Genomic DNA, 26,224 nt, shown 5'->3' on the forward strand with positions numbered 1-26,224 from the left:
GTTTTTAAAAAATTTAATTTATCTTCAGGTGGAACAAATAGTTTTATTAATAACAAAAAAGATATTTTACCATTGACAGGGATAAATAAAGTTGCTTTATCAATGAAATCATTTCTAAGAATTTTCTATAAAAAGTGTAATGTTTTTATTTTAGCCAAAGGGTGATGATTTCATAATTAAGTCTTGACAATTCAGTGGTTGATAATTCATCTTTGTTGATTTTATTTTTATTTCACAGACATCAGTTTGCTGTTTAGCCACTTTTTGACTGGTCATATAAACAGAAAACATTCAACATGATTTATAGAAAAAGCCTAGTATATCCATTAAATTAATTGCCAGAGACTATTGTTTAAAATTTGAGGTGTGTGTTGGGGGACATAAAATGTAGCCTGGATATTTTTTATATATGTAATTTACCACTAGTATTTTTATTATTCTGGTGTTTTAGATTCATAGTATAACAACATATAAGAAAAATTATTACCTGTTAAAAATGTTACTAGCATCAGAAAAAAAAAAGTTATGCTCCCCTTAAACATACTACACTTAAATCCTGATTCTTTTTCTAAAATAAATGCTTTAAATAACATATTTCAATTACCCTTTATTTGAAAAATATACTATGCTTATAATTAACACAGAGTTAATATATATATATATATATATATAATTTAATTAATTATATATAAAGATTATATATATGTAAAGAGTATATATATATGTATATGTATATATATATAATTTAATGAATTAAACAATTTTAAACAATGTTAACATTTGGTTGTGCCATGTTAACCATTTAAACACTGGCAAGTTCCTTTACTTCTTTGCTTTATTTCTCTCATCTCTATTACAGAATAATAGTAATCAGCTGCCTTTGTCAGCTTTCATATGGGAGCAGTGAGGAAAATCAAGTACTTTGGATAGTCCAGGGCCTTAGGGATCATAAGCACTTAACTAATGACAGCTATTATTAAGGAGAACCTATTTTCATAATAACTGCATGAAAATAAAATAATATTTTTCTACAATGATGTCTTTAATAAATCATTACTGCAATTGTAAACTTGAATTTCCCAGAGACATGATTGTAAGTAAATTAGAGCCTGGCCATATTAATAGATAGGTAGATAGATAGATAGATAGATGATTGATAGATAGATAGATAGATGGTACATAAATGACATGTAGAAAATATTATATACTTTTAACCTCAGAGACAAGCCCAGTATTACTTTATGTTGGGCCAATATTTTACAATGTGTCTTTAACAATAAAGCATAACAATGTTTCCCGCATTTATGATGAAAAATGAGGATTTATGCTTCAAAATCAAGTTAAATGCATGACTACATTAAACTGATGGACTACAAACATGAATTATCCATTCAAAGGAGACAAGAAGACATTATTATTTTGATGCCATACAATGACTCTATTTTCCTACTTAATTATTTTTGGTTACATAGAAGTTTTTAATTTTTTTTATTTTGCACCACCTATTACAAAGCCTATTTTGATATCTCTTCTAAAACTAAAGATACTAACACCCCTAATGAAGCCATGGGTTTCAGGAAAGCACCTAAAAGTTTAGGATAAAAAAGAAGCATTTCCTTTGCTTTTTGAAACTTATCAATGGATTAAGTTTATATATCGTTTTCCAGTACTATTTAAGGTATTATGAGATGTACTGAAAGAGCATTGGAAAACCGAATAGTTTGGGCCAGGATATTTGTAAACTGGAAGTCACTAAATGACTAGCAAGGCTAAGAAAAGAAGTAAGGTGTGCTTTTCAAATGCTTAGGACAGCTGTACCAAATAGCCATGATTTTCCCAACACCTTTCAATTCATTCATCAATTGTTCATTCAGCCTTTATTGGGGAGTGGGGCTATACTAGAACTATGAACACAATAGTGAACAAGACATATACAATACCCTCACCTTGGAGTTTACAAGCCAGTCCAAAATAAGGAAATGAGCTCTTTGAAAGACCAAGGATGCTCTGGGAGCATTAAAGAGCATTAAAGAGTACAGGGACTAGGAATGTCTCCTCTGGGGAAGTGATGTCACCCTCAATGGAAATAACAAACTCCAGTGCCATTTTTCATTTGTCTTAACCTACTTAATAAAAAGAAGCGATCTTCTTTCACAGAAGTATAGATGCAAAAATAAACACAGATTGAAAATCTCAGAAAGATGCACAACCACTGAGAGATATAAAAATGTACACTATAGGTTCATTATTTTCAGTAAATGTAAAAACACTGTAAGTATTGACCAAAAACCTAAAGCTAAAAACATTTATTCAAAAATAATTTTAGATGATATTATACATATATGTGCATATACATATACATCCATACATAGACTCAATAAAACCTATATAACATAAAAATCTGATTATTCTACACCGTATATAGGAAGGAGGGGGTGAGAAGCAGGTGAACTGAAAGGTTAGATAAAGACAAGAGGTATACAAAGGAGTAGAGAGTTTCCCCTACAGCCTTCATTTTATTCCAATAAATTCCATAAATTCTATGTAACTATTTTTATTCTCATCTTGGTGAGAATGAATATTTTTGTGAAGATTCAGAATCAAGTTTTGCTTTGAATCTTAGTGGAGAGGTGGATTACCCAGGATAAAATTTATTCTTCAGAGGGATGGATAGACTTCATGTCCTTCACGTAATCCTCAAAAAGCCTATTTCTGGGAATTGAGAATTTGAAGTGAAACTTCCTGACAAGCACAAGACATGCAGATAGTCTCTTTTGAAGTACCCATCATTTAACTCTTAATTGTTGAAGCCCTTAGCATGATAAATTAAAAGCCCCTCCATCACTTTAGATAGTTGGACTGATGGCATAAGGAACCAAAGGGAGTTCTAATATTTCCCCCAATTTAAGTCAATTTCATTTTCCATTCAACATTAGACAAGGAGGCTTTTTAATCCCCTAATTGCTATTCCCAGGGAATAGGAAAAAAATTAAAGTGGGTGTTACCAAATACTCCCCTAGGTATCAAAATCTCAATTATCCATTTGTGGAGTGCCTAATTTACAGAATTTAAATGCCTAGGGAATAATTTAAGATAATCTAGATGCAAAATGTTCCCCTAGGTAACTTAATGAGATGATTTGCTGAATAGGGCTATTATTAATAAGCCAATTAAATGTTGAAGGGCAGCTACTGAAAGAAAAATGGTCATTTTGTTTTGATATAGCTTCTCTTAAGCAATCTTTTTTTTTCTTTTTTTTTTCCAGAAAATAGATACTGCCAAATGACAGTTAAGAGCTTTCCTTAATAGTTATTTTAACATCGTAATATCAGCATACAAGGAAATATTTGCCATAACTGTATGGGGAGGAGAACTGAGAAGAGATAAAAGAGGGTTTGTTTGTTTGTTTGTTTGTTTTGTTTTGTTTTGTTTTTTGTAGAGGACTCCTGACTGCTTTTATTTATAACAGGAAGTAATTCACTCATCCTTTTTAAAGTCTCAGGAAATATATGGGCAACATCATCTTAAATGAAAACTAAATAAATATAATAACAGAGGGCAATAGAGGAGGTGAGCTTATACTAGCTAGATTGATTTTAAGGTTCTTGTGACTCCCATGTGTTATGCTTTAAGGTTTTCTGTTTGCATATAAGGTAGTTTCTGGTTCCTGGATTTCCTGGTAGCAATGATTCAGCTATTCAATACTTGTATGACTTTACAAAGGGCCCCAGAATTCTCTACAGTTCCGTTCATTACTCTGAATATGAGAGAAGTGATTTAGCAATCATACACACACACACACACGCGCGCACACACACACACACACACACACACACACACACACTCATGCATGCACACATACACCCCAATGTGATTTGAAAAGATACAAACTTTGGAGAGTTTTAGTAAAGTTTCAAATTCTACTTTCTTTCCTTTTAATTGAAGTATAATTGGCTCAGATTGTAATTTCTCGGAGTGCCTGGGTGGCTCAGTGGGTTAAGTGACCTACTTCGGCTCAGGTCATGATCTTGCGGTTCATGAGTTAAGCCCCACATTGGGCTCTGTGCTGACAGCTTGGAGCCTGATTTGGATTCTGTGTCTCCCTCTCTCTCTGCCCACTCCCAACCCACTCACTCTCTGCTTCTGTGTCTCTCTCAAAAATAAATATTTTAAAAATTCCAATTTTTCTTTTCTATTATCCTAACTGATTCAAATTGCCTTTGTTTCATGTCTTAAAGCTTGATAAAATTTTGTAAACTGGACCCTACTACTTAATCTATTGCTAGTCTCCATGACCCATGTGTTTCTTTAGGGAAAACTAAAATCTAATTTTCTTATTCATCACCTTCTGTGTTCTCATAACCCATAAAAATTCACCCAGTGCAAGTTTTTTTTTTCTCTTGCATCCATTGTTTCTCATATTTATTAATCTAGTTATACAATTACTTAAAATTGTTCAACAGAGTCTTATTTACTCATTGATTCATTGATGCATTTATTCATTCAGGTAACAAGTAGTCTTTTTGAAGTTATCAATATGAGGATGAATAAAACCCATCCTCTTCACTAGCAGCAAAGAAAAATTATCAAAATCTTAGGACTCTTTAATGCCCATAGTTATTATTTGAAAATATTTCAAACTTATACTGATGGTTTTAAATAAATTTCAGAGTACTCACCTAAACATAAGTTAATCATAAATTGTTAATATTATTGACAATTAATCAGAAAATAAGTTATCTCAACAACAAGAATTCAATTTTACATTTTTTTAATTTTAAGACCTTTTTCAAAATTATCTTTTCCTTTCTATGGCCATTGAGATACAACCTTCCAGACTCCAAATAGCTTAAGAAGGTCAATTAAGACTCAGAAACATATGCTAGAGCAGTGTTGCTAGTCCCTAAAGTAACTTCTTCACAATTGATTTTAAGCAACCAATTTTCTTTAGCCCTTCTTAGCTCAGGAAATTTATTTAATGTGAACACTAAGTGATAGTTATGATCCCATAGCTATCATCAAATTAGGAAGAAAACAGTGAAAAACTCATGGAAGCATGTAAAAAACTATTTATTAAATTATATGGAGTTACATTGACTCTACAAAATAAATGTAAAATATTCTGTACATAAGGTAACTTCTTTCATTTTTCCAAACACATTATGAGATTAATAAGCTTGTCTTTATTCTCCAAATACATGGTTTAATCCTACTGACTTACTGTTAGAGACATTAATTTTCCCAAAGAATCCACAGAGACATATAATTCTGCTTTTAGCACTCTAGTTCTGTTCTAATAAATTCTGTCTTCTTAATGAGTAACTGAAGAAAGCCATGTGCTCTATCTACTATATGATAACATAGAATAGTATGTGTTTCCTCATCTACATTAAGTTACACATTCTCTACATTAGGATATGATTTGTCTTGTCCTCATCCCCATGAAATGCAGCTTCAATAATTATATTCAGTGTTTGCTAGAAATCAACACTCGATCTTGTTGTTTCTAGATTATAAAACATCTAGTCCCATGCACATGGGGAGTTGAAAGATAATGTCTAACGAGCAGTCAAGTGAAAAATCCTTATGATGTTGCTTACTTCCTAAATTCCACTATTTGGTTTCCATAGAGGTTATCCAATTAAAGCATGCACTGAATATGGATATATAATTTTTCAAGTTATTCAACTGCAGTTTAGTCCACTGTGAAATGCATGGAGTTTGACAAACAAATAGATGAAGTGGCTTGGAATCATACAAAGAGAACAGATGATTAAAAACCTTTCTGAAATTGTTACTATCAATACAAGTGCAAATATCAAGGCAAATACTGCTACAAATATCTAGCCACCAAATCTTGAACATGCAAGTTTTTAAATGTGAAGAAGTAATCTGTTGAGAAAGAAAGTGTGGAGAAAACTGTTCCTTCCTAAAATCTGCTATTGTTTGGCTATAGTAACATAATCTACATTGAATTATGGAATTTCCTACTGGACCTGTAAAGCTTGAAATTTATAGGATGGAGAAGGAAGAGGAGGAAGGAAAAAAAAAGTAGAAATATGGAAGTTATTTCAATGTGTGGGAGTAGAAAGCATACCATAAATGATATGGAAAAGAGAAAGTAGATCAGAATGGCTGTACTTTGGAGGCACAGAGTTGGCTAACTGAAGTGAGATGGGACAGTGTCTGAGGGGCTGATATAATCTCCATAGGCAGATTCTAATTCAACCCTTAGTGCTGCAGAACTCTTCAGATTATAAAGTCTTATGTTCTGATATCTGTTCCCCATGCCCATCAAGTTACCCACATTCTGTAAGGTTCAGTTTGGCCATTAAAAAGTAATAGAAAGTATTACTTTATTTTTTGGTGCAGTTGACACACAATGTTGTATGCATCTCAGGCGTTCAATCAACATAGTGATTCAACAAGTTTATACATTATGCTATGCTTACTGCAGGTATAGCTACCATCTTCCCAGACACATCACATCTCTATTACAATATCATTTCCTATTCCTTATGGTGTGTCTTTTAGACCAGTGACTTAGTCATTCCATAACTGTGTTTCCCACTTCCCTTCACTTTACTAGTGGTATATACATATATATATATATATATATATATATACATATATATATATATATATAGTATATATATATGTATATATATATGTATACTCTATATATATATATATAGTATAAATAAACAAATAAATAAAAATAGATATTCTAGTGTGAGAAATGCCATCCCTGAAACACAAAAGGATGGAGAGGAATTACTTTTATAAATCTTGCCATAGGAGCCTAAAATTCTGTTGCTAAAACAGTGTTCCATCCTAAAGCACTAGTAAGTCTGATAACACAGTCATTGATTATCAGTCAATGGTAGCTATGTTTTAATTATGCAACCAATTATTTTCATTATGATATTTAAAAACAAACCCTCTCGCACTTTTTCAAAGTTAGAAAGGGCTGGGGATTGGAAAGAGGAGGGGTATGGCAAGACAGAAGTAAGATGGAATTGAGTAGGGACTGAAACCTTCTTTTCCTGGTAGGATAAAAAATGATATTTAGTAAATAGCAGAAACAGGGCTTTGCTACTATTAGTTTTGGAGGGGGAGAGAAGGGAAAAAGAATTGAAGGTACAAATTTATTGAAAATCAAATTTGTCTGTGTTCCAATTTTAATCTGCTCTAGGGAACATTTTTGGTTTCAATAATGATCGGGGACGCAACTGGCAATATAAAGAGTGGGGGCAAGGATACTAAACATTCTGTAATGGGAGGTACATATCTGGATGGCCCACTATTCTACTACTCAAAATGCCAATACTGTGTCCTTTGAGATACACAGGATTCATGACAGGTAACCACTGTTATGAACTGAATTGTGTTCCCCCCACAAATTTATATGTTAAATCCCTAACCTCCAATGTGACTTTGTTAGGAGACGTAGCTTTAAAAGTTTTTTTAACGGTAATTCATTTTTAGGAGACAGAGAGAGACAGAGTGTGAGTGGGGGAGGGGCACAAAGAGAGTGAGATACAGAATCTGAAGCAGGCTCCAGACTCTGAGCTGTCAGAACAGAGCCCGACACGGGGCTCGAACTTGTGGACTGCGAGATGATGACCTGAGCCAAACCGACTTGGATTGGACACTTAACCAACTTGGACACTTAACCGACTGAGCCACCCAGGCGCCCCTCCAATATCCAACTCTTCAGAAAGGATATGTCAAACTTCACCTTTAGGTAAAAATTACATTTATAGAAAATATGTTAGACATATTTTTATAACTCCTTATTGCATCTCAATGTTCACCATGGAATTTTATTGGGATTACCTACAAATTCTTATCATCCACCTGTATTTTATGCCATAAATTCTTCTGGGCCCAATTGCGGGCCACAATCTGAATGTGAGGTCTATTCTCCCAGTCCAATTCATGAATTCTGTTCAGGCCTATGACCCATAGAGACTCTTTCCCTTCCAAAGAGTTTCCAGATGGTCAAATAAGAATGGCCATGAAACCTGGCTTGAGTAGCATGAAACAATCAAATTCATAGAAAGACTGGTGAGCCATTCAGAGCTATTTTAGGGTAGAGGCATGAAGCCTTCATAGACAATTAGCCACAAAACACCCACAGCTGCTCATCATTCCCAGCATGAAACCTGCAACAAAGAGGGGTCCTGGCTATTAATCTTAAATTTAAAGGCTGATGTCTGAAATTAATTATTTAAATTTGTTTTTCAAAATCAAACTCCTTTTTTACCTAACCTTTAAAACTTAGATATTTGAATTAAAAAGACTATTAAATTTAGAAAATTATGAATTTGTGGGAAAATAGTTAAGATTCATCAATATACTATTAAGGAGCAATTACTTAAAAGACTATAATAAGCTAGGGAAGTATTAAAATAAGCGTCCAGTTAGCATAAACATAAAATTGAGACTGCATTATAGGGATCATCATAAATGTTAATAAATAAACTTCACAAAATTTAATTTAAAATTGTGTTTCACTTTTAACATATTCCACAGCAGACACAAATAATGAATGGTACTTATGGCAAAGTTGTTAAGCGAAGTCACTTTTAGTGGCCTTTGGTATAATTTTCAGCCAAAGGCAAAGTCCACTGGTCTACTTTCTTTACCATTCTGCCACCAGAAGATGTTTTTTATCTCCTACACATCTAAGTCCCGTGACAGGTCTTAGCTGTCCAAGATCCCATTTTAGCTAGTGTTATTAAACTTGAAAAAAAAAAAAAAAACTTTCTTCCTCAAGCTCAATGTGGCCATACTTTGTTAAATGTTGATTAGGGTTAATTTGTTTTTTAATGAAATGATTAATACCAAACAATTAAGGTATTATTTAAGGCATTAATAACTTAATTCATAAAAATAAAGAAAATAAAGTAAGTATTTTGATACAATAGCTAAATAATTACCTACAATAACTAAAATTCAGAACAGGGGCTTAGCTTGAAGTTACTAATATCAAGCAGAATGGAAAATGAAAATATCCTGCTAAACTTGTCAGAAAAACAAGGGGAAAATGTTACTTCATTCTCAAATGTTGCAAAGTTTAAAAATCACAGGATTTATACCATGTCATTATTCTGGTGATCAATGATGCGATTTTACCCAAGAAAAGGCAAGTATTTCACAATTTACAATGATGAATTTCAGCAATGGACAATTAGCAGTCGAATTCCTATGAGAACTGTTTATCATTGTTACTTAATGTGCATTCTCGCCCAATATGTCAATGAATCGAATGCAAATTTAATGCAATTTGAAAACATCTTACAAACGATAATAAAAAAGGTACTTACACTTCTATATTTTACAATGTATTCCAAAATAGGAGCCCCTCCATCATCTTGTTTGGTGATACTGAGTTTAAAGCTCTTCCCACTGCTTGGCTGCCCATGTATGGATGGAGGACTTGGTTCACCTAAATAAGCAATACAACATCCTTGATTTTTACACACATCTCAGAAACCTAGAGAAACTGAATTTCAATAAAGAGAACACTGTCACGTAAAAAAATGATTTTAACCTGAATTTACCATTTTTCACTTGCCCTTTGTTGTAATAAAACCCTGATCCTTTCTCCCCACCCAAGAAACAGCAACATTCACAAATCTAGAAGTGACATGACAAAATCATGATACGTGAGAACCAAAATATTATTTATATTGATGTGCAAATGTTCTGAGAATAGTATTGCATTATACAAGCATAAGCTTTATTTCTCATGTTATTAACAGTGCACAATACTATTTATTAATGTAATTTTGGCAACTATTTTGTATATATGTATTACTACAAACATATGAAGTTATCAAACTATATAGGATATATACTTACCAGGAAAGATAATAGTTTAGCTATTATTTATCTGCTTTGATGAGTATTTTTTTAACGAGATACAGATTTGAATACAGAAATTTTATAGTATCCAATCAATAGACATGTGTTCCATCCAATATACACATTTTTTCTTCTGACTTCACGAATATACTTGCCTTTCATGTTTCTTCCCATGGAGGTGGTCTTATAACAAAGATGCTTGTATGTTTAATATGAACAGGATCTACTGAAATATAAGAGTTTTCTATACGAAGGATGCCATCACTGCTTGGCAATTTGGAATGGGAACTCCTTGCTACGTGTCACTTATGTGATGTCCTTCGGCAACACTGGCATCCTCTTCCCCTATTTCTTCCAATTCCTTATAGATATGAATATAGTAATACGGAGGAACTTTCACAGGGTATGCTTTCGTTTTCAAGGTTACACAAACTTGTAGTATTGGTCTAGTCAGAGGAATGTCAAGACAAACTAAGCAGAATACAGTGAAGATGATTTAATGCCTCCAAACATGGAAAATCTAGTTTTATTCTCAGCAGGTTATCTTTTTTTGATATGGTGTTTATAACCTTATGTAGTGAGTAGTTCATTTGAGTAAAGTCATATCGTTAAGGAAATATGCCAGTTGGGTGTGCTGACATGCAAGTAAATGGCAAATAAATGATAAGTAAATGATAAAATAGTCTTTACTAGGGTCATATAGAAACAAAGCAAATAGATGAATTTTGGAGTGATTCTTCATTAAAATAAATTAAATTAGTGTGCATATATTATGACATGACATGATTTCTATTCAATGTATTTTCAATAAAGGAATTAAAATGTCTGTAAAAAGCAGTACAATAATAAGAGATTATGGGAAAACCTAAATATTATAAAATGGATTTTATACTTGGTTGGTTTAGTATAATTTTTAAATTGAATTTTAGAACATTTGTGTTGTACAGTATAAATTTAATAATATTGTAATCATATTATTTTAATAACAGCATTTTGAGATAATAATTATATAGCAGAAACTGCATTTTCAGTTGACATATGTATTTAAAATATTTATGTCTATATATAACCTTACAATATACTAAATTTGTGGGGCACCTGGGTAGCTCAGTCGATTAAGGATCTGACTTGGGCTCAGGTCATGATCTCATAATTCCTGATTTCAAGCCCCATGATGGGCTCTGTGCTGACAGTTCAGAGCCTGGAACCTGCTTCTGATTCTGTGTCTCCCTCTCTCTCTGCCCCTGCCGTTCTCGCGTGCGCTCTCTCTCTCTCTCTCTCAAAAATAATAAATAAACATTTAAAAAATAAAAAAAAACAATATACTAAATTTGTGATTCCATTACAGTTGCTACTTCCTTTGAAAGGAAAATAAAGTTCAGAACAAACGTAATGTCTATCAGAAAGGAATTGATTAAAATAATGGTTTCTATCAGCAATTACAGTGGAATGTTTATGCAAAAGTAATAATATAAATAACAATCAAGAATTAATAATGGATAATTATGACACATTAAGCACTTTGTATATAATATCATCTTTTTTATTTTTTATTTTTATTTTTTTAATTTTTGAAAGAGAGAGAGACAGAGTGCGAGTGGGGAAGGGGGAGGAGCAGAGAGAGAGGGAGACACAGAATCCAAAGCAGGCTTCAGGCTTTGCACAGAATCTATGCAAGGCTCCAACTCACAAGCTGTGAGATCACGACCTGAGCTGAAGTTGGTTGCCCAACTGACTGAGCCACCCAGGTGCCCCGCATATATCATCTTATTTAAACTTCAAAAAAATCTTGAGAAGCAGATAAAATACATGGGTATTATCAAATAAAACTAAGACCTGACCCTTAAAGTCTCAATGTCTAGGACAGAGGTCTGCAAGTCAACAGCAGGACATTAAGAGATTAGAAGCATCATAATTTTTAAAGAAGAGATAAAAAAAATAAAAAAAGAGTAAAAGAGTAGAGTTTTATGGGTGAAACAACAAGGACGGTGTTCTATGAGTGAAGGGTAGTGTGCCTAATTAAAAGAGGAGAAAACATTGGAGAGGTTAGCCAAGGTCTCACTGGTCCTGCCTTGTTTGGGGATTGATGTGCGGTGACCTGGAGAGAGGAATCAAGAGAGAATGCACAGTACTTTGGAAAGAGAAAACAGTATGACCAAACTCAAGTTCCATCTACTGATGCAGATGGCACTGTGGCCACAGAGGAAGGAGGTATGAGGAGGTCAGGCAGGCAGATGTGTGTGTGGACAGAAGGTGCAAAGGTGAAGGTTGGTGTTAAGGATTATAGGTAGAGAAGGGATAGATCTGTTTATATTTGCGTAAAGTCACTCCAGAATTATTTTGGTTTGAAAATATGATTGTCAGTCTAGATGTATCAGTAGTCATTCTTGAGAGAAAATAATGAGGGGCTGAAAAAAGACATAGGCATCAGACGTGGAGAAAAGAGAAGACATCTGACGGATTTTATGAGAACCAAGAGTTGGTCACAAATAAGGGCAAGATAATTTATTGTGGCCAATTTGACTGTCCTAGTAGGTGTATATAACAAGCAGGGTGATGCATGGATTTTATAACAGTGTTTGTTGAGTCACAGTCAAATTTTCTCACATTTTCAAATAATTTATTCAACATAAAGGAAACAGAAGTCTCTTCAAATTTACCTTAACTTTGTATAATTCAACTGATTTACAACACCCCAAAACAGGATAATAGCAGGAACAAGGCTACAATAGCTAGTCTTCTGTAGTCACCATGGTAATGGACTTATTTAGTGGCGCCTTTTTCTCACAGTTAGGGCCTATATAATTTATGGGATAAAGGCAATGGTCATGTCTCATCAAAAGAATAGAATATTGGACATGTTACATAGTCACTGTTTTTGCTTTCTCACAGACTATAGACTAAACCTTATAATCTAATTAATCAGACAGCAAATGAATAGGACACGTTGCTGATGGGGACAATTTCCCAAGAGTAGTTTCGCTGTGTTTATTGTAGTACACCTTTTCTTTTTTGCCTTGTTCCAGAGCAAAGTTATTTTTATAAATCTTAGATGCCACCATTTTCAGAAACCACTTCAACAAAGACATAATTCACTCCCCCAGAGTATTGAAACACCTCCATGAATTTTAAAATCCCTTAAATTTGCAAGTGAAGAGAAAGGCAACAGAGAGCAAAACAGATGATTACTTACGAACTGGTAATGTCTGGAAGATTTCTACTTTACTGTAGTCTCCTTGCCCTTTTCCATTTACTGCTGCAACCCTGACTTCATAAGTTGTATTTGGTTCCAGGTTGCTCAAAACAACCATTGCTAGAGGAGGAAAAAAAAACAAACAATACAAATATATATGGATGTAAATATGTACATGTACATATATATATGCTTATGCTTAATAATTTTTAGTAAGTAAATGAATACTTTCATCGTAAATCTTTCCAAAAAATACTTGAAAAAATAGGAAATACAAATAAGAAATGATTTGTGAATAGTCCCCTTCTTCATCTCTATTTGAGCTTTCTCTTATGATACTTACACTCAACAATATATTCAAGAAATAAGAATGATATAAATAAAACATCCTTACTCTGTGCATCCCAAATAATTTATCTACTTTAAATGGATTGTTTTTATGGAACTTTATGGAGATATGGAATTCAATAGACAGAACTCTGGCCTCCGGTATAAGATGTTTCACTCATGTCTGAAGAGTGTCACAAAGCTGACTCTACCACCAAAGTAGATCATTTATTTGATAATCTCAAATCAAATTAAATTAGTTTTAATGCTGGTTTGAAGGTTGTCTCCTCCTGTATTTTTTTCTGAATTTCTTCTCAATGCTATACTTTATTAGACTTGGATTCAACATGACACCAAGAAGAGAGAATCTGAAAAAGTGCAGGAATGTAAATGCTATCAGAAACATCTCCTGGGTCATGTCAACCTCTTCAATTTGCCAAAAAAAAAAAAAAAAAAAAAAAAAAATCTGGGTACAATTGCGGTTTTCAAAATCTCATATTTTTACAAATTCCTCTGATGAAGCCAACAAAATCCCATAGATGCCTCTATCCTTACTGCTTTCACTAATGAGTGCAAACATTTACTAGTGGAAGTGGCAAAGCCTTGATAAACAATCAAAAGGAAATTATGTCTGGCATACATAATAAATCAAGTGACCAATTCATAATAGAAGATATAATCGATCATAAAATAAAAGTTTCATAAAAGGATCATATTTGTAGAGATATTGCTTTCTATGAACCATGACTGAAGATGGTATACATTCAATAAATTACAATATAACTTATTAGCATATTTTTGAAAACTAATTCCATTATAATACAGATTCTTTAGGTGATATTTTTTATTCTACATTATATGAATATACATCATGAATCTGTTTTGATACTTCCTTTTGTTTCATTATTTTCCCCAATATTCATTATCATGACATCTCTTTAGCTTTTTGATTATAATTATTTAAATCTTCATTGAATTATTTATTAAACTACAGAAAAGAAAAAAGTTTCTGAATGCACATTAAAGATTTTTTTCTAAAATACAGAATTTAAAAAGTATAAAAAATTATATATATATTTTTTACATGTATCTGATATATATCAGACACCTATTAATGGAAAAAAACATTCCAGATATCAAACAGACCTTATTTAATATAGTACAGATGTTCTAAAACCAGCAAAAAGATGTATTCCCAATCAGCAAAATTTACATTTGTATTTCTCAATTTCTCTACCTTGTAAAAAAACTGAACTTGTTTTTGAGAGTACATTGCCTTGTCAAAGACTCAGATTATAATATTTGGTGTCAAAGTCAAGGGAGGCCTTGTGGGAAAACACTGATGGTCAGGGATATCCAACTAATTAGAAGTTACAAGATTAAATGGGAAAACCCAGACCAAGGTTTGAATCCAACTGTTGCTGACAAAGTAACAATCTGTGAGCTTTTCAGGAAACCCAAATCCAGTTGATTAGTGACCTGGAATCAAGGTGTATATAATATTAGCCCGAGGGGAAAAATAGTTGTAACTGAGAGATTAGTGGGTTAGGTCATGCAGACGATGGAGGGAATCAAATTAAAAGTTAGAAAGCCGAGATCCTGAGACAGTGGAAACCTACCGTCCTTGAGAGAAAGTTTCTGTTCAAAGTCAGTATAATAAGGAACTCAAGAGTTTAAAAGTCAACACATCTTATCAATTTTTCCAGTAAATAAATAAAACAAATTTGAAACCAATGTGAACTAGGCTTACTGTTCTGCAGAGATTTTTAAAGCTTTATGAAAGTGTATTTGTTCCTCAGGGCTTGTAACAAAATGCTTAGACCCTTGGGCAGTCAATATTGTCATGGACCAGTCAGTGTTCAATGTGATATTAGGGAGGAGCCAGTGTTTGATTATCCTTTACTTTACCTTTATGGTGAATGACTTGGGGTAGCATGGGGACATGTAAGACGCAGGCAGGTATTAGTCTGACTACAAAAACCTTTTCAAGAAGACACTATTGTGATGCATGCTTTAAAATCATGAAAAAAGTCATTTGTTTCTGAGCCTCATTCCACCAGACTGAGATTCCACCAATTCCTAGGGCTGAGTTAGTCTCCCAACTTATAAAGGAAGACATTTTTAGTATATGTCATAGAAACAAAAGTATAAAGATAAACTGAAAGAAGGTATAGATAAAATAATTTGTGACCTGTAAAATCATCATCACTAGGCATCAGTGATCTATGCAAATAGGGATATTATATGGAGACTGTGAGGTAATGCAAATAATGGATATTCCAAAGTTGTTCATCTTTGACTCTGTGTTTAATGGCAAAATAGTCTGTATTTAGTCTCAGAGATACTTACTTATAAATATTAATATTTACATAGGTATCTACATAGTATGCTACAAATGATATAGGAGAGATTGCTATAGACGTCTTTACTGCTGCCGACAACTTTGATATGTGCTATGCTTCTCCATATTTCTATGACGTAAAGATGGAACCACTACCATCATTTTAAGATCACTGATAAACTGTAACTCAGCCGAGTAGGTGAGAACAATTAGTAATGTTTATGTTTGGTTGTTTGCCTTGACACAACTCAGCAAGAAAATCAACAGAATTTAAATCATACAATTTTAATTATAAATAAAATTATCTGCAAATCAAAAGTGTGGAAATCAGACCGTTCCTTATTTTAGGTTAAAAGTCGGTAACAATAGAACTATTAAAGTATCAGAGCACATCACATGAAGGAAAATCGAGGTTATTAGATTAAACAATGGAAACAACAACCCACCTCTCCCCCCAAAAAACCTCTACATTTTACTTGAATTATCTGAATATTTCTAGTCAAAGCTCTCTCTGGCCTGAACTGTCACCATTCTCCTCTGTTCACCATTTCACAGGGCATGTGAGGAGCTTTGAGTGTCCCTCTATCTCTACCAAAGGGGAAACTCATTTCTTTAATTACATTATAATCAATTCAGAATCAAGTCTCCCAAGTTTCCTCACAGTCTTCTGTTCTCCCTGACAAGATTCTCCCCGGGGCGCCTGGGTGGCTCAATCTGTTGAGGGTTGAGCATCAACTTCAGCTCAGGTCATGATCTCACAATTCCTAAATTCAAGCCCTGCATTGGGCTTTCTGCTGTTAGCACAGAGCCCACTTTGAATCCCCTGCCCTCCTCTCTCTGCCCCTCGGCTGCTCAGGATTTCTCACTCTCTTGCTCTGTCAATCTCTCTTTCTCTCTCTCTCCAAAATGAATAAACATTAAACAAAAACGATTCTCCCCTTTGCCGACTGAGTTTCACAGCAGAGCAGTTTGCAGAGGAGAGAAGCAAAGAGGTTAAATGATGGCTGCACAGTTATTACAAGGCTGGGCTATAACACTCAAAGGTAAAATGGATGGCGGGGCCTCCTAGAGGGCCTTCAAAAATTATAGGGGAGAGGCACGGAAGTAAACCTATGGAAGCAAGTTTTAGAAAGTTTATATACAAGAAGAAGTCAGTCTGTTTTTGAGTTATGACTGTAAGGGTTTTGTACAATAACCCTCATTATGAGGCTTATCAACATTGTGTGAACATAAAGATTATTGTGTGAAACAGAAAGAACTCCATAAATTGGGACCAATTTAAAGAGAGGGAACGGAAAAAAGTCAGGGGAGGCAAAGCCCGTATCTGTAATTTGACTTGCCTTTCTTAAATGAGAGGATATATACATTAAATCATCCACAATTTCCTGGCATATTACCAAACATAGGGTTTTTGAATAGCCAAGGTAGAGCATGAAAGCAAACTACCACTTGAAAAACGAAAGGCTGCTTACTCTATAATAGAGTCATACCTCAAATTATGAAGTTAGTTAATGGAAGACTTTCTTTCCCCAAATGTGCCCATACAATAGAACAAAAGAACCACAGACTGAGGTGTGGGATGGGTTCTTTCCTTATAATTTGTTAGAAATTCAAACTTGAAAATTAGGTGAAAGTCGATCTAGATTACAAACCACTGAAAGTTCTCTAAGGACAAATGGCATAAATTAAGGTATGTTATAGTTATATTTAGTCAGCATGATTTGGAAATCATAACGTAATTCTTCTGAAAAGTATACACCACAATGAATTTTTCTTTGACATGGCAACAGGTACAGGTTCTATAAAGAATCTGGTTTGCCTCATTAATTTAATGTTGCTGCTTGACTTAAATATAATTGAATTTCATAAATGACCATTTTGTCACCTGGGTATACATGCAAAAGTGCAGCAAATATTGAAGTGTGCAAAAATAATGACATTTAAACTGGCAAATGAAGGAAAACAGAAACTATTTAACATTATTTTTGCAAGTATGGGAATGGCATTGCTAGAGAGAAAAATCTGAAGTTTCATTTTCCCTTTAAGAAGGGAATCAATCAGACTTTATTAAAGGAAGTTGAATAAAGTTAAGTTTTTGTTTGTTCAGGTTATGTATTCTTGTAAATCCCATCCCTACAGCTGTCAAGAGAACCAGAGGCTACAGACTATTTATGACCCTTGTGGCAAAATAAATTACATATTTGCAAACTAATTAGGCTGAGCCAAGTTCTAAAGTGAGATTAAATGTAGCCATGCTCTCTTTGCTCTCTTAAACCTCAGGCCTCTCCACGGCTTTTCCAGCCGGTCAGTGTAAGCAGATAAGGACTCCCTGGGTCTGGAACTGCTGTATCACCCACTGGAAATGAAACTTATTCAGGCTGTCATGAACTGTGAAACATGTCAGACAGCTATGAGAAACCACAAAGCTTAGCTAGGATGGGACTGATGTTTCAAAATTACACTTGCTGCTAATCTTCTCGGTTAAAACTGAAAATACAAAATCCCTTGAAGTTTCTCACCTAAGATTCAGCTTTTGTTCTCTAAACAATTAAAACAAGCCCAAAACCTTTTTTTTTTCCTCTTTTTTTTTTTGACAGAATTATCTGACTTTCTGTAACAGTTTGCAGCAGGTTTAAATAAAAGTGTATTCTATCCATAATGTTGAATTTTTTTTAATACTTTCACTCCACTTATTCACTACATACCTACGAAGGACTTGAGGAATTATTCCATTTACCAGTGCAAAGTGTGTCTTTAAGTCTTAAGTTTTAAGAAATTTAGTTCAGTTGGATTTTCATTTGCTTTTAAAAAGTAAAATATGCAGGGCGCCTGGGTGGTTCAGTCGCTTAAGCATCCGACTCTTGATTTCAGCTCAGGTCATGATCTCACAGTCTGAGATTGAGCCCCACATCCAGCCCTGTGCTGACAGCACTGAGCCTGCTTGGGATTCTCTCTCTCTCCCTCTCTCTCTACCCCTCACCCACTCACGCATGTGTGCCCACACTCTCTCTCTCTCTCTCTCTCCAAATAAATAAATAAACACTAAAAATATAAAAAGTAAAATATGCATTTTTGCACTAATCATATTGTGTTTCAAGATTCCATTACTTACAAAAGAATATAATCTTATCTTTTTAAAAGTACCCAAAGACTTCAATGAATCATAATAATATATGACTTGCATGGATATATACTTTTATATATATATATATATATATATATATATATATATAACATCTATGAACAAATTCTGTGTGATGTATAATTCATATTGATACAGATTGATGCAAAGTAGAAAGAAAAATAATTATGTGGTTTGTATGGGGCTTTCAACTCAAAATGGTATACTGATGACCCTATTTTAAGACCATAGCTTATCAGTTATGAAATTCCTAATTTTTTCTTTATTGTACTGCTTTTATGTTCTTTTTCATTATGAGTATAAACTATTCATAAAAACAAACAGTTTAACAACTGAGTTTCAACTGATAGAAGGTTTTACACAAGAAGCACATACTGTCTCTTGCAAACAAATGTCTTCCCTTTGAAGTATACTCTGGATAAAAACTTTGATTTAAACACAGGACAATTTAAGGGCACCTAGGTGGCTCAGTTAATTGGTTAACTGTCAGACCCTTGGTTTCAGGTCAGGTCATGATCTCACGGTTTGTGAAATCGAGACCCATGTCGGGCTCTGTGTTGACTGATCAGAGCCTGCTTCAGATTCTCACTCTTTCTCTCAAAATAAATAAATAAACTTAAATAAGTATATAAATAAAACAGGACAGAGTCCTCAAAAATATTTTTTCACAAACAATTCATACTTTTTTCACTTCAAATACATTTCTTAGCATATAAAAATTACTCACCCAAGAAAAGTTTAATTGATACTTGTTTTCAGGATCCACTTAGTACGTAAAATATGACAGATGTATAATTACCAAATGTCTCCTTCTACAGTCTAAAACAATAGGTTTTCGGAAAATGCTCACGAAATCTCAACAATTGAAAATAATCATAGTATTATTTTTTACTTATAAATATGCTAATTGTTCAAAATGTGTGTGCCCAAAAAACTCTTAATGCTACAAGTTTTGTTGTTGTTGTTGTTTTGTTTTGTTTGTTTGTTTTGGCAGGGGTAGCGAGCATGAGCTGAGCTTTTGAAATTAAACGTCTCCCCACCATGCCTAATGAAAATTCAAGACTCATTTTAGTTATTTAACCTCCTAATAATTACGTACTTTTTCTGTTACTGATTATGCTCCCTGTTTTTGTACTTAGCTCTTTTATTGTTGGAAGCTCTTTATTGTAAGAATATGGTGAGCAAGACACACACACACACACACACACACACACAGATATATATATATGTGTGTGTATATATGTAAAGACATATAAAACATGTAAAAGACATATAAAAACATATAAAGAGAGAGAGAAAGAGAGAGAGAGAGAGTGTCTCCAGCCCTCACAGAGCCTACATATTTTGAATGCAAAGTAAGAATTCAATAAAGAGTTTTTATTGACATTTTAAAAACTATGCCAAACAAAACATCACTTTAAAAGAAACTGGCCCAAAGAGGACACTGCTAAATCTATAGTTGCTCTCCTTTGTCATTTTTTTGACTCCACTCTTGTATTGCTGAGCATTTAAAGCACATTTTACTTCTCCAACAAAAACTTCTTGTTTATGGGGGAAAAATCCATTATTCAAATCCCATTTGATGGTATTTCATTTCATACTTAGACTAGGACAGTTTGGGTGCATTCCACATTTCATAAATAAATAAATGGTAGCTCAGAAAGACCAACCAGCCAGTATGTATCAAAGCTTAGATTTGAACAAGATTCTGTCTTAGAGTTAAAGCATTGCATCTTCCCATGACTGTATTGTGGCCTGTAAAGCCAGAGTACAGAAAATCATTTGCGAAAAAGGAATTTTAAAAAATCTTCATTAACCTGAATGCAGGAATATTTATATTCTCTTCCCAGAGACACTAAATACATATAAGGCTAAAAACGATAAACGAACAAAAATGTTAAGACTGTATATACTTTTTAAGATTTATTTTAAGCTATTAGAGAACACAGTCTCTTTCTTAGAATATTTTACTGAATTATGTGTTTCTGGATTGTCATTAGAAAGAACCATGTAAACCCATGCTGATGATCTTCATAAATTCCCAGCACTATAAGACAAATACAATCCCCCGACTTTTCCTTTGGTTCACAGGTGCATGTTGTAATGGTAGAAACGCAAGGATGAAGAATTCAGAGCAAAGTCAGATCAGACTAAATGATCATGGCGTTCTGATTCTGAGTCCTCTCACAGTACAAGAGAGGCATTTACTAGCTAGTTCTGCTTATTGTGCACTCTGGGCAATTTATTTTTTCTGTCTTATTTATTTTTAAACTAAATCAAACAGAGTATTTCGTATATCCCGCACAAGCTTTGTAGCCACATTTCCAAATAATGAGTTAATGAACTGGTTTTGCTCTGTCATTTATGTTCTTGTTAAATGCAACACAGCAAACCATACAGACAGCTTAGAGATTCCCTTCGAATGTGAGTAAGATTCAGAACCAAGTGCAACTTGAGCAGTTTTTCCCCACGGTTTCTTTTTTAAAAGTTTGCTTTCTCTACTTTCAAGAAAGTTATGTACTATTTTTTTAAACTCACACCATTTATATTTTCACCTAGAGTAGCCATGCTTTTCTGTGGCTAATCCAGACATCTCCATTAGTTCTAATCAATTGCTAGCTATTTTTCAATGAATTTCAGAACATAGAAACATTCTACTTTATCCAGATATTCTGGATCATGTGTATTCCTTCCTTTATCTTGTTTAATATGGATGTATTTCATTTTCCATCAAACTTTAAGTGTTTCAAGTAAACTAATATGAAGGCTTGTCATTCATATTTTGCAGCTATCATATCCCTACACAACTTGTAACAAAAAATTACCTGTAAATATTTTGTGTATTTAAGGAAAATATACTACATTTCTATACAGCTATTTTTATGAGAACAAAATTATTTGATTTAGAGCATTTAAAAATGTCTTTTCAATTGCACTGGAATCCCTCATGAAAATTTTAAGAAATCATCTGAATCTTGAATTTTAAAACTGAAAGAATGAGTGTCTATATAAAGTTTCAATGAATGTGAAGAGTTATAAATGGAAAGGGAGGATTCTAGAAAGGTAGTGGAGGAGGAAGCGCAAGGAATCTTCTCTCTCCACCTAGACAACAATTATACTGGCAGAGTCTGTCTGATGTAAATATTTTGGAATCTTCGAGTCTGTTAAAGGCTTGCAACTTCCAGGGGGAATATATGGATAGTAAACTGTGGTCAATTTGGTCAATTTCAGCTGTTAGCACAATAGTAGCTACACGTCCCTGCCCAATCAAGTAGCAGGCAGTTGAGCACATGTTCCTAGAGTGGCTTGCACACAGCATGTGGGAGTCAGGTGTGTAAAAAGGACCTTCTCCTTCAAATATCGGGGATCCTGCTCTGATTTTGGTTGCTGCTTTTGATCACACAGGTGCAGACAAGAAGGTGGGCAGCCATTGTTGTTGCACCTCTCCTTATCGTTGTATGCCTTTCCCCTTTTGGCAGAAGTGACTTCCTGGGTATTTAAGGAATCAGTGCCCTAAGAAGACCTTAAGTTTTCATGTCAGTTTGATCCTTGGCACAGACATAGTCTACAACAATAGTTTTAAAAAGCAATAAGCAAGAATAACAAATAAGAATTGATGCTCTGGAAGGGGCCCCCCAGGTGGCTCAACTGGTTAAGCGTCTGACTCTTGGTTTTGGCTCAGGTCATGATCTCACAGTTCATGGGCTTGAGTCCCATGTTGGGCTCTGCATTGACAGCATGGAGCCTGCCAGGGATTCTCTCTCTTCCTCTCTCTCTGCCCCAGCTTATGTGCTCTCTCTCAAAATAAATAAATAAACTTAAAAAAAAGAGTTAACACTGCAGAAGAGGGATAACTGATTTCCAGGGTTGTTATATCATTAAAATCAAATGTCTAATTTTTAGCATATAAATGACAAGGCATGCAATGAAACAACAAATTATGGCCCATTGAAGGAAAAATTTTAATCACAGAAACTTTCCCTGAAAAATATTTCACGGTAGATATACTAGAAAAAAACTTTTGAAACAACGATTTTAAGGTTGCTAAAAGAACTAAAGGAAGAACTAAAGAATAAAGCAAGCAAGCAAACAAACAAAAAAACAATAAAAAACACAATGTATGACCAAAATAAAGAGAGAAAAATCTAAAAAAGAAACCAAAAATTAAATTGTGGAGCTTAAAAATAATTTTTGTCAATAAATGTGTTCGTTCAGTAGATGAACTCAGAGAGGCCCACAGCAAGACACATCATAATCCACTTTCAAAAACTAAAGGCCGAGAGAGAATCTTGAAAGCACCAAGCGAGAAGGTAACTCATTGTATACAAGACATCCTCAATAACATTATTAGCAGATTTCTCATCAGAAACTTTGGAGGCCAAAAGGCAGAGGGATGGTTTATTCAAAGTACTAAAAGGGAAAAAACTGTCCTATATTTGACAAAACTCTTTGTCAAAAATGAGGACATTCTGGATAAATAAACATTCTGGATAAATAAAAGGTGAGTTACTCTATTACTGCTGGACTTGTTCTGCAAGAAATGCTCAAGGGAGTCTTTCAAGGTAAAATAAAAAGACCTAGTTAATAACTCAAGTCTTATGAGGAAATAAAGATCTCAATAAAGGTAAATACATGGGCAACTACAAAAGCTAGTACTACTGGAACAATGATTTGCAACTGCACTGGTGATTTTCTACCGTAACTTAAGAGACTATATATTTTTTTAAAAAATATTATTCTAAAAGCTAGTATTATTGTAACTTTAGTTTCTAACTCCAGATTTTGTTTTCTACATAATTTAAGATATTAACACATTTGAAAGAATTATTGGTTCATGTTCTTGGCACACAATGCATAAAGATGTAATTTTTTGATACCAACAACAAAAAAGGATGGGGATGGAGATACATAAGAGCGTATTTTTTGTATATTATTGAAGTTAAGCTAATATAAATTCAAATTAAAGTGTTATAACTTTAGGATGTTAAAGAAAGTCCCCATGGTAACCACAAAGAAAATAGCCATAGGATATACACAAAAATAAATGAGACAGGAATTTAAACATTTTACCACAAAAAAATGACTAAATACAAAAGAAGACAGTAATATGGAAAATAAAGGACAAAAATCTGTAAGGCATGTAGAAAATTACAGAAGTCCCTGCATACTGGTAACTATGTTAAGTATAAATGGATTAAAGTCTCCAATCAAAAGAGAGAGATTGGAAGAATGACTTGAATCATATTATCCAACTATATATTGTCTACAAGAGATTTACTTTAGATCCAAAGACACAGATAGATTGAAAGTGAGAGGATGGAGAGGATTATCCATGCAAATATTAAGAAAGCAGAGCTGGCTATACTGATTATCAGACAGAATAAACTTTAAATTAAAAAAAATGTTACAAGAGACTAAAAGGACATTAATAGAAGTTTCAATAATAGAAGTTTCAATACAGCAAGAAGATACAACAATTATAAACATTTACATGTTACTGACAGACCATCAAAATATGTGAAGCAAAAACTGACAGAAATAGAGGGAGAAAAAGTTCAAAAATAGTAGTTGGAGTCTTCAATACTCTACTCACAATAATGGATAGAACAATCAGACAGAAGGTAAGTTAGGAAACAGGACTTAAACAACAAAATAAACCAACTAGATTTAGCAGACATATACAGAATACTATCCAAAAGCAACGGCAAATGCATTATTTTTAAAAGCACACAGGACATTTTCCAAAATAGATAATACATTAGGTCACAAATTTAAGTCTAAAAAGACTTCAAAAGTTAGAGATCATATAAAGTAACTTTTCTGACCACAACAGTATAAAGTTAGAAATCATTAACATAAATAAAACTAAAAAAAATTACAAAATAAACATTATACTCTCAAATTGATGAGTCAAAGAAGAAATCACAAAGGTAGTTAAGAAATTCTTAGCGATGAATGAAAACAGAAACACCATGTATGAGAAACTAATGAGACACAGCAAACGCAGGAGCAGGGAGGGATTCAGAGCTCTAAATGCTTACATTAAGAAACAAGAAAGATCTCAAATCGACAACTTAACTTTACAACTTAAAGAACTAGAAAAAGAAATGACTAAACTCAAAGTTAGCAGAGTTAAGACAATAATAATTATAAGACTGATATAAATGAAATAGAGAACAGAAAAATAATAGATATAATCAATTAAACCAAAAGTTGATTCTTCAACAAAGTCAAGATAAAAAAAATTTCAGCTACATAGACTAAGACAAAAAAAAAGATACTCAAATTACTAAAACCAGAAATTAAGTGGAGACATTATTACCAATTTTACAGAAGTAAAAAGGATTATAAGAGACTACTATGACCAACTGTATGCTGACCGACTGAATAACCTAGATGAAAAGGATAAATATCCAGATACACAAAATCTACTAAGACGAAATCATAAGCTAATAGAAAATCTGAATAGACCTATAGTTAGTGTGAAGACTGAATCAGTAATCAAAAATCTCCTGACAAAGAAAAGTCCTGGACTCAATAGCTTCTGATCAATTCCATCAAACATTTAAATAAAAACCAATTGCAATTATTGTCAACAATTCCTAAAAAAAAATAAATAAAGAGGAAAGAACCCTTCCTAACGCATTCTATGAGGCAAGCATTAATCCATTAACCTGAGGTCAAAACCAGACAAAAACACTAGAAAAATAAGTAAATAAATAAACAAATTAAAAATACTGCAGACCATTATCTTTTAGGAATATTAATATAAAAATCCTCAATAACATCGTAGCAAACCAAATTCAGCAGCATTTTAAAAGATTCATTTACTATGGCCAAAAGAATTTATTCCTGGAATGCATGGATATTTCAACATACAAAAATCAAACAATGTAGTACACTACAATTCCAGGATAAAGGAAAAAAATGCATCATCACCTTAATTGATGCAGAAAAAGCATTCGACAAAATTTAATACCCTATTCATGATAAAAGCACTCAAAACACTAGGAATAAAAAGTAAATACTTCAGCAAAATAAAAGCCATATATTAAAAATATACAGTTAATAATACTCAATGGTGAAAGATTAAAATATTTTCCTCCAGAAACAGTAACAAGGCAAGGATGCCTGCTTTCACCACTTCTATTTAACTAGGATTACTAGCCAGAGCAATTAGACAAAATTAAAGGCATCTAAATTTGAAAGAAAGAAGTGAATTTATCTCTGTTCACAATCATGTGATCTTATATGTAGAAAATTCCAAAGATTCCACAAGAATCTTTTAGAACTAAAAATGAATCCAATAAAATGAGAACATACAGTCAACACCCAAAATCAGTTGCAT

General features: G+C 33.3%; 1 protein-coding gene across 1 annotated transcript in view; it reads right to left on the minus strand.

The window, feature by feature from the left end:
- NCAM2 (neural cell adhesion molecule 2) overlaps positions 1-26,224 on the minus strand; it is a 219,847-nt gene that overhangs the window by 43,809 nt on the left and 149,814 nt on the right. The window contains exons 12-13 of the mRNA XM_049629156.1: positions 13,067-13,186; positions 9,333-9,454 (exon numbers count right to left, since the gene is read on the minus strand). Of these exons, the coding sequence (XP_049485113.1) occupies positions 9,333-9,454; positions 13,067-13,186 (242 nt within the window). The remainder of the gene's footprint in view (positions 1-9,332; positions 9,455-13,066; positions 13,187-26,224) is intronic.

Source organism: Panthera uncia, chromosome C2 (genome assembly GCF_023721935.1).
Source record: "Panthera uncia isolate 11264 chromosome C2, Puncia_PCG_1.0, whole genome shotgun sequence".
NCBI classification, from domain to species: Eukaryota; Metazoa; Chordata; class Mammalia; order Carnivora; family Felidae; genus Panthera; species Panthera uncia.